The 12,424-nt window shown below is 39.5% G+C and overlaps 1 protein-coding gene across 3 annotated transcripts in view; it reads right to left on the reverse strand.

Moving 5' to 3' along the window:
* The window catches only part of CDH11 (cadherin 11), a 164,332-nt gene that overhangs the window by 22,858 nt on the left and 129,050 nt on the right, over positions 1 to 12,424 (reverse strand). For all 3 annotated transcript variants that reach the window (XM_070063308.1, XM_051846856.2, XM_070063307.1), the window contains one exon: positions 7,294 to 7,547. In XM_070063308.1, the coding sequence (XP_069919409.1) occupies positions 7,294 to 7,547 (254 nt within the window). The remainder of the gene's footprint in view (positions 1 to 7,293; positions 7,548 to 12,424) is intronic.

Genomic DNA, 12,424 nt, shown 5'->3' on the forward strand with positions numbered 1-12,424 from the left:
TAGCTCTAAATATCAGCTTTCTCTATATTCAAAGAAAAATGCTAACTATTTTGAATGAATGTGTTTATTTGGTTTTAGGGATTCTCCAGTAGCATAGTTCTGAATTCTAGGGTGCAAAATGCAACGCAGGGTTGGCCACTAATTTGTATGGCTTTGTTCCCATACTTTGATGTTTCCAGGCTGTAACAGCATAGCTCAAAGGTTTTAGCTACTCCTGCCCATTATAAGTTTATCTTTTGCCAACAGAAGATGAAAGAATTCCCAGAACATTCCTGGGGGCTGTGTTTATGGCAAGATGAGATGGGAGACGCGGGAAGAAGAGTGACCTTCATTGAGGTGCATGCCCACAGAGCCCGGAAAGGGACACATAGTGGAACCAGGTGTTCATGGGTCTGCCTCTTACCTTTTCTCTCCACAGAAGCTCAGTATGGTTATGCTAATTAGGGTAGTATTCTGAGCTCCACAATTGACTGGTTTCCTGCTCTTAGGGGTTTTGGCTGCATTTTCCTAAAACACTATGTCTGAAGGCCATTTGGGGTCAAAAATCAAGGAATTTAGAGGCAGCAAAGGCTGTGGATATCAGTGGGCTCTTCCTCCTATATTGACAAAAGATGAGAGTTGCACTTGGCCCGTTTAGTTTATGGGATGGCAATATTGGAGCCCAGATCTTTCAATCCAAGATCATGTTCTTTTAATGAAAAGGGGACCATCCATCAAGTCACATTCACAGTATACAAAACATAAATTAATCCAAAAACACAGGACATGGGATGATGGGTCCCCTTCCCCACAGATGTCAGTAGGGGCTCAGTGACAGAGTTCTTAGTAGATTGGCATTATGTGGAATGAAGGAAAAAGAGAAAAACAATATGGCTTTTTCCTGACACGAAAGAGCTTACTATCTAGCTGGAATGGAAACACATACAAAGAAAGAAAGATTATTAATACTCTGTGTGTTCTACAGATGGTGGGGACATGAATTATGGATTTGGGAAGTCCTAGGGGGAAACTCATACTCTATCACATATAATCTAAATGATAATGGAAAACCTGCTAAGATCTGGAACTTGAGCATATTTATTTCTTAAACTGAAGTACTAATAGTATACGACTTTTATGTTCTCTGAGAAAATTAAATGAAATCCTAGTTGTTCATGGCACAATGCGGTGTCTCATACAGAGTGTGATTACGATCTCCCTTGTCATTGGTGCTCCACTGTACACTAAGAACAGGTCACTAAAGCTCTCACATGTTACAGTGTGGCTTGCACCCTATAGCCAGTGAGAAATTATGTCGGGCTTTTGAGCAGAGAAGCAAATAAATGGAATCAGGTTATCAGAATGATTAATAAGGTAGATGAAATGGTTTAAACGAGAGTGGAAGTATTGCACATCAGGGTGACTACAGATAATGACAGTATACTTTATATTTTTTCTAAAAAAAATCAAGAATAAAAGAATTTAAATGTTTTCACCACGAAGAAATGTAAAATTTTTGAGAAGATAGATATGTGTACCCTTATTCAACATCACACAATACATACATGTATCAAAACCTTGCATGATATACCATAAATATGTATAACTTTATTGTACCAGTTAATAACAAACAAAATTTTTTTAAACATAAGAATGAATGCAGGAAGAGGATACTTAAAGATCTGGTATAATTTTTTATTACACAAGGATAATTAGAGAGTTAGATATGGGTGACAGAGGAAGTGGAAAACTATATGATACAGAAGGTACGGGTAGGATTCTGGATATGTGGATACCTGTGGGAAGCAGGAAGGGTCTTAGATAGTTTCTACTCTGTGTGTCTAAGAGAGGGAGACACTTGGAGTTAGAAAAAGAAAATAAGTTTGGCAGAAAGGAGACATTTGAATTCAACTATGTATATGCTGCAATGCTAAGAGCAAAAGATTCAACTCTACTACAGGCAGGGGTGTAATTAGTTGTTTGTTTTATAAGTATATCATCATAAATACGGTTCAAAAACATGCATGAATGTGTGAGCCAGTGAAGGCAAAAAGAAATGGATGAAAACACACAGCAGGGACTACAATAGATAAAGAATTAGAATCTGGGAGAAAAATCATCCTAGCAGCAGAGAATATGGAACACTGACTCAATTCAGTTACAGTGCAGGTGAAAACCCTGGAGCTGAGTGGACATAGAGAAAGAAAGGACAAAGTCAAAAAGCTGAGACTTAGAAAGTCCCCATTGCGTAAGCTGTGAGCAAAGATTAGCGGAGGCCCTGGCATGGCATTATCTGGGGCATGAAGAAATCAGCAACATGGAAGCAAAGGGGAGGGAATATTTCAGGAATGAAATGCTAAACAAAAATATGCTTAAGTCTATGAGGTCTCAGAGAAAAATATCTGCAAACTGTCCAAATAACTAAGAACTAGGGTGACATGGTAAGGCCTTACCTGTATAGTCAAGGACACAACTTTCCTTAGAGGGGAAGAGAAATAACCAGGAAATTAGGTAGTGAGGGTAAGAGGTCTATTGAATAAAAAACCTCAAGTGGTCTTTCACAGTTTTTCTGGAAATTCTAAGCACAGGGACAGAAGTGAGCAGAGATGGGGTTGGCTCAAGTAGGTATTATGCTTGCTTGGATAAATAAGGATATGGAAATCGCCTGCATACAGAGAACAGTCACTGTTGAGAACATGATCCGAGTAACCGATTGCAGCTGTGGATCCTTGAAGACAATGAGGTGTGGAGGAAATGACTAGCTGCGTCATGTGTTTTGACGTCATTGCTCTTCTAAAAAGTTGCTAAGGCACCCAATATTCTAGATCAAAGATAGCTTAATTAAATTCACACCGTGAACATTTTCAATTAGTTTAAAGCCGTCAAAGAGGTCCCCATTCATTTTGTAATGTATCTTCCTGCCCAGAGAGAACACAGTAATCAAAACTTCTTGGAAGGCTTTCTATTAGTGGCCACTGGGTCAGAATGAACTCACACTAGACAGTGCTAAATTCAGTCTCCAATACTGACAGTCTTGAGGCTCTAAGGAAGTTGCTTCCTCTGAGTCTCAGTCTTTCCATCTGTTCCGTCCTACAATAGTCACAGACTCAAAGGCTATCTAAAGGGGCCGGCACTGTGGCGCAGCAGGTTAAAGCCCTGGTCTGAAGCACCGGCCTCCCATATGGGTGCCAGTTCAAAACCCAGCTGCTCCACTTCCGATCCAGCTCTCTGTGATGGCCTGGGAAAGCAGTAGAAAATGGCCAAGTCCTTGGGCCCCTGCACCCATGCGGGAGACCTGGAAGAAGCTCCTGGCTCCTGGCTCTAGATTAGCATAGCTCTGGCAGTTGCATGGCCAACTGGGGAGTGAACCATCGGATGGAAGACTCTCTCTCTCTCTCTGCCTCTCCTCTCTATGTGTAACTCTGACTCTCAAATGAATAAATAAATTTTTTTTTTTTAAAAAGGCTATCTAAAAGAGTATCAGTGAGGATTCACTTAAGTAAAAATGAAATACCTTATCAAGGCTGAGAAAATGCTCAATAAATAGTAACTCTTTCTCTCTCCCGAACAAGACAATGTTCAAAGATCCAAAAGCAACAGAACAATACTTAATAGCTAGGAAATCCCTTAGCACTGTCACCATTTTTAAATACAACTGGACAAACTCTATTATCAGTGATTATTTTATATTCAAATCCATTTGCTTTTCATAGATAACTCCTATCACAGACTGGATACGTGTTCAATGAAGTGTTGTTGAACAACTATGTGAATGAGCTGTCATGATTTTTATCATGCATCAAACATTTTTATACTCAAAAATTGTGAATTTGAATTTTATTCAGATTAAGTGTTATTTTGCTTATCTCCATTTGATAAATATTTATTAAGCATTCACTATGGGTGTGTATTCTGTAAAGGTTCAGCTAGCAAATATTTTAGGCTATACAGGAGGCAAGGTCTCTGTCACAATTACTCAACCCTGCCCTTGTAGCATGAAAGCAACACAGGCAGCCATAGATAACATTTTAATAAATAATGTGACTATCTTCCAATAAATGTTTATGAAAATTAATTAAAGATAACTCATAGTTCCTGATTTCAGAACTGACTACAAAGCTATGGTTATCAAAGCTTTGTGGTATTAGTATATGGATAAGAATGTAGATCAATGGACTAAAACAGTGGTTCCAAAGATAAACACATACACATTATTTTGTATCTACACACAAAATAATGATATTGGGCACCACCTTCATGACATATATATCCCAAAATGGAACAAAGACCTAAATGTAGAGCTAATACCATACGGCTTCTTAAAAGAAAATACAGCTGTATGTACTTCTCCATGATGTTAGATTAGTGACATGCTCTTAGATATGACACCTAAAATTAGAAGCCAAAAGAAAAAAATTGAATTAGATTTATTAAAAGTATTTTGCACCTCAAAAGATGCTATTATGAAAGATATAATTCATGTGGGGCCAGTGCTGTGGCATAGCGGGTTAACGCCCTGGCCTGAAGCGCCGGCATCCCATATGGGTGCCAGTTCTAGTCTCGGTTGCTCCTCTTCTGATCCAGCTCTTTGCTATGGCCTGGGAAAGCAGTAGAAGACGACCCGAGTCCTTGGGCCCCTGCACCCACGTGGGGGACCCGGAAGAAGCGCCTGGCTCCTGGCTTCAGATAGGCGCAGCTCCGTCCATTTCGGCCATCTGGGGAGTGAACTAGTGGATGGAAGACCTCTCTTTCTGTCTCTACCTCTCTCTGTAACTCTGTCTTTCAAATAAATAAAAGAAATCTTATTTAAAAAAAGAAAGATACTACTCATGGAATAAGAGAAATATTTGCAAATCATACACCTAGTAAGACTTTAGCATCCACAATATATTAAGCACTCCTATAATTCAACAATAAGACAGATAATCCAATTACGAAAGTGACAATGATTGGAACAGACATTTCTCCCAAAATGTACAAATGACCACTAAACACATGGGAAGATGTTCAATATCCTTAGTTGTCATTAAAGAAATATAAATCAAAACCATGAGGACATATTTCACACCCAGGATGGCTATAGTCAAAAGACAAACAATAGTAAGTATTCTTGAGAATGCAGGGAGATTGGAATCCTCTATGCTACTGATGCAAATGTGAAATGATGCAGCCAACGTGGAAAACCACTTGACCATTTCTCAGCAATTTAACCATAGTCTAGTATCCAGAATATATAAACACATAAAACACACAAATATTCTGGATATATGGCAACTTACAATCACTCCACAATAAGAAGACTGATGATCTAATTTAAAATGGACAAAGGATTCGGATGACTCAGTGATTCTAATTCTAGGTAAACAACCCTCTCCCCACAAAAAACGTAAATTCGCACAGAAAACTCATATAGGAATGTTCATACCAGCTTTATCTATAACAGCCAAAAGTAAAAACAACTCAAATGTTTACCTAACTGATACACAGACACACTGAATATGGTATATCTATACAATGGAATGATATCTAGCAATAAGAGGGAATATTGTTATATTCTGCAGCATGGATTAACTACCACCACATGCTAAGTGAAAAAAATGCAGCTACGTAAGACCACATATTGTGTTATCTCATTTATATGCAATGTCCAGATTGGCAAGCATATACAAACAAAGTAGATGAGCGGTTGGTTACTCAGGGCTGGGGCAAAGCAGGAATGCAAAGTGACTGTTAAGGAGTATAAGGTTTCTTCTGGGGGTAATACAATGATCTGGAATTAAACAGTCTTAAACAATTCTGTAAAACATTCTACAATACGTAAACTTTCAATAGGAGAAAAAAGAACAAAGAGGAAAGGAGTGTGAGAGGGAGGGAGGGAAGGAAGAAAAGATGATGGTGTCTGAATTTTGCCTGAAATTATCTTTTGTTGGCTCCTTAGCAACTATCCAGCCCCCCGCGCATGTGCCATCTAGTGAGGACAAGACACCATCCAAGGTGTCACTGTGATGAAGTGTGCTGTATGGCAGGAGGTGGGAGCCAGTGGGGAGGGACATCTGATCTCTCCTGAGTCCTGGAAGAATTCTCAGAGGAGGTGATACCTAAATGCAGATGGAGACAATGAGTGCAATATAACAAAGTAGAAAGACAGAGAGTTCCAACTGGAAGGAAGAACAGGTCAAGGACAAGGTTCAGGAGAGAGCAGACGTGCTTTAGGGGGCGAGATTCAAGTAGTGCAGTTTGAAGGAGATCCTTAAACCAAGCAAAAGAATTTAAATTATTTGGAGAGGAAAGGCAATGTGGAACAGTTCAATAATTGATTTTTTTTTTTTACTTTTTAAATGGAGATATAATGTGATGCTTAGATATGCATTCTGTAAGGGCTGTCTGGTTACATGACTGAGAGAATGGTCAGTTGGAGACTGCATGCAGAAAAATCATGAGGAGGAAGATGCAGGGATTTAGGCAAAAAAGGATTTAAGAGAGTGGCCATGGAAACATGAATGCCTGCTAGAGTCTGATCCAGTACATGTTTCAAGCAATAATGAATTTCTATGCTGTAAATGTCTCAAATCTGTGGTCCAGAAACTTCTCAGTCTCATTCTCATTAACCTCCCATCTTCAATATCAGCTTCATTGGTTAATGACCCAAGCTGGGGACTGAAAGGAGGAATCAGGGTTCTACTCACTTTTTCCAAGTTAATAGATAGATAGATAATAAGGAGAGTCCTCTACATGTGTTTGGCACTTTGTTATCTCTTCAAAGCACTCAGCAGCAGTTGGACAGAGCTTGTTTCCCTACCCCCCCCCCCCCGCGACTACTAGCTGGGTCACCAAGAGTACAGGTCACTCGGTCTTGCACAGCCCCAAGTTGCTCTCACTTTAAGGAACAACAATTCACATAATAATAAAGTTGAGGGGAAGTTGGATTATAAGTCTAACTCATCTAGTAGAGGAACTGGAGCATAGGAAGGGGTTCAGTGAGCTCTAATTGCCATAATGATTTCACAGTCTCTACTTATAATTCATCACAGGTCCTTGAGACAGAAATGGCAAGCTAAGAGTTATATCACCAAGTAGATATTGAGAAATAAATGCCAAAGAGAAACTTTGTGTCCTGAACAGTAAATCCAAACCTTTGGTAGCTGAGGTGAAGTCAAGCTCATCGGTTATATAATGTGAATCTTGTTTACATTCCACTGAACCTAATAAACTTGAACTCTTTTAAAACTGAGGGATGTGCTGTGTGCAGGCCTTTGTCAAAATCTCTGCCTATAAAAGTCCCCATCCAGGCCCTTAAAATAAATCTGTCTGTACCTTATTGGACTGTTGGCAGCATCAGGGTCTTTGGCATGTACTCTTCCAACCACAGTGCCAGCTGCTGCATTTTCTTGGACTTCATGTATATAACTTGGGGCCAAAAACATGGGGGGCTCATCAGCATCTTCGACTGCAATCTTGACCGTCACAGTGTCCTTGAAGGGCCCATTGCTGATGAACTTCGGGTCGATGTGCACATTGGCTGCCTCCACCTTCAGACTATATGCTCTTTTGGTTTCAAAGTCTACGGGCTGGCAAGAATGAAGAGAAGTTTGACAACCAATTCCTTGAAAGAATTATAAAAGAGAAAGACCTGATTGTTTTATAGGGCATAATGAATAGTTCCTCAAAGAACGAAAATCAGCGACTATTCAATATGCAGTTACCAGAATCATTTCATCAGGAAATCAGACAAATCAATTTCTGGAACTTGGAATACGCCTAATGGATAATTCTAGGAGCATAACATAAGTATAACTACTGCATTGTCTAAAAAGAACCTAACGAAACACCAAGGGTGCCCAACCAGTCACCGAAAATTACCTAAAGAAGGTAATTAAAACACTAGAAAAAAAATTCTGTAGCCCATTCTGTAAAGTATTAAAAATTTTGCCAAAAAAATACCAGAAAATTTGTCACAGAATCACTTGCCTCATGTCTGTTCCCCGACTCTCCCACACACAGATGCATCTAGCACCCAGCTTAATCATACTAACCCCTCAATTTTTAAGGTTCTAACAGCATTGTGTGGCCCAGTGTCTGCGACCCTGATCCACAGTGACATACTTGATGACTTAAGGTGGTTAGTGGCCAATTTGGATAGATGGAATTATTTAATGACCTTAATTTACTCCTTGACAAAATTACTCCTTTTCTAATTCTCTGAATCCTATGCCCTCCAAGGAAACCATCTCAGAATAGGGCTAATTTGTAGCATATATCTTATGCTTCCCAATCTTCCTTTTGGGAGACCATGACACAATGCGGTAGCTAGCACGTAACGACATCCTTTTGTCTTGACTGAATTCATCCTTAGGTTACCTTCTGTTTATGCTAAGTGATGAGACCATGAGGATCACACATCATTTTAAGAAGAATGTGTATGTGTGTTTAAATAATATATACATCATTACTCATATATGTATCATTAAATACATATACTTGAATGGTCTAGGTAAAGAAAAATAAGTATAAGCAGTACAGATTTGACACAAGTATAAACAGTACAGTTTTTTACACAGAAAAATAATGAGGAGTAGCATCTGAATGACTGCAGTTATAGGAAAATGTATGGTAAACACTAACTCCGACTGAGAGGATATACAGTGAGTCAATCAGCAAAGGGTGAAAAGCAAGATTGCAGCAAACAACCCACCCCTAATTCCAAGGAAGTCACTTTCTAATTCGCACTCTGGATGCTGCTGAGTTACCAAATGTTTGGCGAGCGTTTGTTTTTTTAAGGCGAGCATCTGCCTGCCGTGCTGTCTTCCTGTGTCTGGAAAACGCTTATTTTGAATGAGCATATAATTATGTGGCTAAGTCCTGACCTAATTCTTCAGAACCCCAAACGGAAGATGATCCCAGTTTCAGGAATCCTAAACACATTCAATGTCCTTGGCGCTTTGCCATCACCCTCCCACCTCCATCTCCTCGGGAGTCAGAGAACACCCGGTTTTCCTAGAGCTCTATCTGCCCCCAGCCTCTCCATCATTCTGGAATACAGCGGCCACTTTATCCTTGGCTGGGTTATTGAATGGTAGAGAGGAATGATATTTATAGACTAAAGACATGACTATTTTTGAGATCAGGTAATTTGTTATCAGCAAAGGTGGAATGTCCTCGTCTCAGGCAAGCTGCCTCCACAGAAGGCTTGGGACTTGGTTTAGGCATATGCCCAAGGACCCAACGCTGGGCTCCTGCTGCAAAGCTCAGCAATTGTTATGGCTAGTGCAATCATGCTGTAGTCTGATCAATACATTCCACACGTTTGCAAAGGCTGGGCAGGAATATCAAGTGTCTACTGAGTTTTCTGGAAGTCAGCCCAAGCCTCATTGCCCTGTGAAGCCCTCCTCAACAACCCCAGGCAGATTTGTGAGGGCTCTTAGCTGCCCTTCTGCAGTGTCTCACTTTTCTCCTCCTCTAGGTGGGAAGACTCCAAAAGGAGCCTTTTGAATCTTGTTCATCTTTGCCTGCTCACCGTCCAGGAATGACTATCATGTTTTCTCACACATCAATCACCCTGACTGACTAAGCAGGGGTGAGGCATTTGCCTAGAGTGTATCCCCTTCCTTCTTCCAAAAGGGATTTGAGTTAGTTTCCTTAGTGAACATTTATATCCATGATATGAGTGCTTGAAATAATGCCAAATGAGGCCACATGCTATATAAGCCGTAAAAATCTTAATATTCCCTCGTTTACTAATCCGGCCTTGGAAAGTTCTCCCTGAGGGATTAATTCAACAGAAAATCAAAACAAATAATCTTCAAAAATGTATGATTTTTGTTGGATATAATAGAGGGTTATATCTAATCTGGGAAACTGCAGACACAAAACACCAAATCCAACTGTGAGATTTTATTAAGGAAATAATAGTCCATCAATAAGATGGGGTGTTATGTAGCCATTAAAAATGATTATGTACATTACATAGCAGCATGTAAAGCATTTATGATCTGACATTAAGTTGACAAATCAGATCACCTCACAATTGCTACCCTGTTCAATATTATCTTTCTACATCTATATACATGTAGACAAAGAATATAAAGAAAAAATCAACCATAAAATAGTTTGATTAGAATAGGGGATATTTAAAATATAATGCTACTCTCATACTGTGTTAAGAAGAGTTTATTTGATTGAAGATAAATAGCACAGAAACTATGCTGGGAGTTTTCTGTGCTAAATGGGATTCCCACGTGGTCAGGAGTGTTGCAACAGATCAGATTTTCCTCCCAAGTCCACCAAACCCCTAAAAGAATCATAGTTTTTTCTGGATTTTTCTTCAGCTAATCACATAGAGATTATCTAAATATCCCAGAGACAGGTTTTCTCTCTCTTATATACCATTAAACTCTAGCACAGTGCCAGAACTCAAGAAATGTTACCTTATAAACTATTCAACAAAGACTCTACATACTAATTATTTCTTGAATTCTTTTGCTTCACTCCCATCCTATCACTTTATGCCTTCTTCAGTTTTTTGAAATGTACCCTTTGAATTCCAACAATAGTTTACGGCTCATCCTAGGTCTATCTCAAGATCCTCAAGAAGAATGTACTGCAGTCTCTTAAATGTGTTGTTTCTGTTGACACCAGTCTCTCAAGAACAATTTTTCCTTTCCAATCTAACAAATTCCTCCTCATTTCTCAAGACTCAACGAGCACAGCCCACTCTAAGAAGTCCCTCATCACCGACAGTCAGAGGTCTCACTGTACTTTATTGCAGTTGGCTTTCATCTTGGGAGCAATTTTGCTCCCAGTCACCCCAGGGATATTCAGCAATGTCTAGAGTTATTTTTCAATTTTATTTTAAATTCAAATTTACTAATTTATTTTAGAGGCAGGGATGAGGGAGCAAGAGACATATTTCATCTGTTGGTTTACTCTCCAAATGCCTACAGCACTCAGGGCTGTGCCAGGAAAAAGTAGGGAGCCAGGAACTCAATGCAGGTTTCTCATGTGAGTGGCAAGAACTCATCCATTTAAGTCATCACCTGCTGCCTCCCAAGGTGCACACGAACAGGAACCTGAAAACAGAAGTGGATCTGGCACTATTCAGGCACTCCTTTAAGAGATGCTGGCATTAACTCCTACACCAAACGCCTGCCCCTAGAGATAATTTTTGTGATTTTGCCTGGTGAAGTGGGGTACAGCATGTGTTTATTGACCTCTAGTGAGAAGTCCGGGATGCTGCCCCACATTCTACAATGCACAGAATAGTCCCCCACAAGGAATTATTCAATCTACTGTGTCAACTCTGCCAAGGCCGAGAAAACCCCCTCTATCAGTTGTCTTTTTACTTAACTATCCTGATAAACTTTAGATTTCCAGCTCTAAGAAAGAAACTGCCTGACAAATAAGAATTCAACAGCTCTCATTAGGAAAGTTGAGGAGTAAATTAAAAAATGAACAAAAACATGGCATTAAAGAGCATCTTAAAATACAAAAATATGGGGGCCAATGTTGAGCCGCCATCTGCAATGCTGGCATCACATATGGGAGTGACTTGAAGTCCTAACTGCTCCACTTCTGATCCGCCTTCCTGCTAATGTGTCTGAGAAAGAAGCAGAAGCTGTCCCAAGTACTTAGTACTTAGTACTAAGTACAAGTACTTAGTACTGCATTGCTGTGGGAGACCCAGATGTATCTCCTGGCTCTTGGCTTTGGTCTGGCCCAGCCCTGGCTGTAAGGAGCATTTGGGGAAGGAACCAGCAGATGGAAGATCTCTCTCTCTCCCTCTCTCTCTCTCTTTCTCTTTCTCTCCTTCTGTCTCTGTAACTCTGATTCTCAAATAAATAGACAAAACAGAGAAATCTTTTAAAAATACAAAAATATATATATGAAGTCTTCAAACCCTTTTATATTACTAAATTTTATTTAATGACACCATTTAAATTCACTTCTGATTTTTTTTCCTGCTGAATGTTTGAAACTTTATGCTACAAATTTAAGCAAATGTTCTTTTACCAAGTACATAAAATCTTATGCTATTTTAAACCAAAATTTCAGTGCTTTAATAGAAGATTATTCCTTTATCTGGAATGCAAACACTGAATTGGGGGAAAATGCACAAATAAATCATACACAGAGAGTTCGATTGATGTGTGAGTTCCTGGGGGGTAATTCAAGGTTTCAGGATTTTTTTAGTCAAGGTGTTTATGCACTGAATACACTGAAAGCAGGTGACAATCTTAGCATAACCAACTACCCAATTACTAGAACAGCAGAGAATGGGAGGCAGGAAACACTGGTGTCAGTGTTCGTACTTCAGTGTCAAACAGAAGGGATCTTAATATTAATTAATGAGGAAAGTTGACAGCTTGAGGCCACACACAATTCACACAGCCACTTTTCAGGAGAACAAACCAGGAGGAATGAATTCTCCAATCTCATGTGGCAGATAGAC

The sequence above is a fragment of the Oryctolagus cuniculus genome, chromosome 18 (assembly GCF_964237555.1).
Source record: "Oryctolagus cuniculus chromosome 18, mOryCun1.1, whole genome shotgun sequence".
In the NCBI taxonomy this organism is placed as follows: Eukaryota; Metazoa; Chordata; class Mammalia; order Lagomorpha; family Leporidae; genus Oryctolagus; species Oryctolagus cuniculus.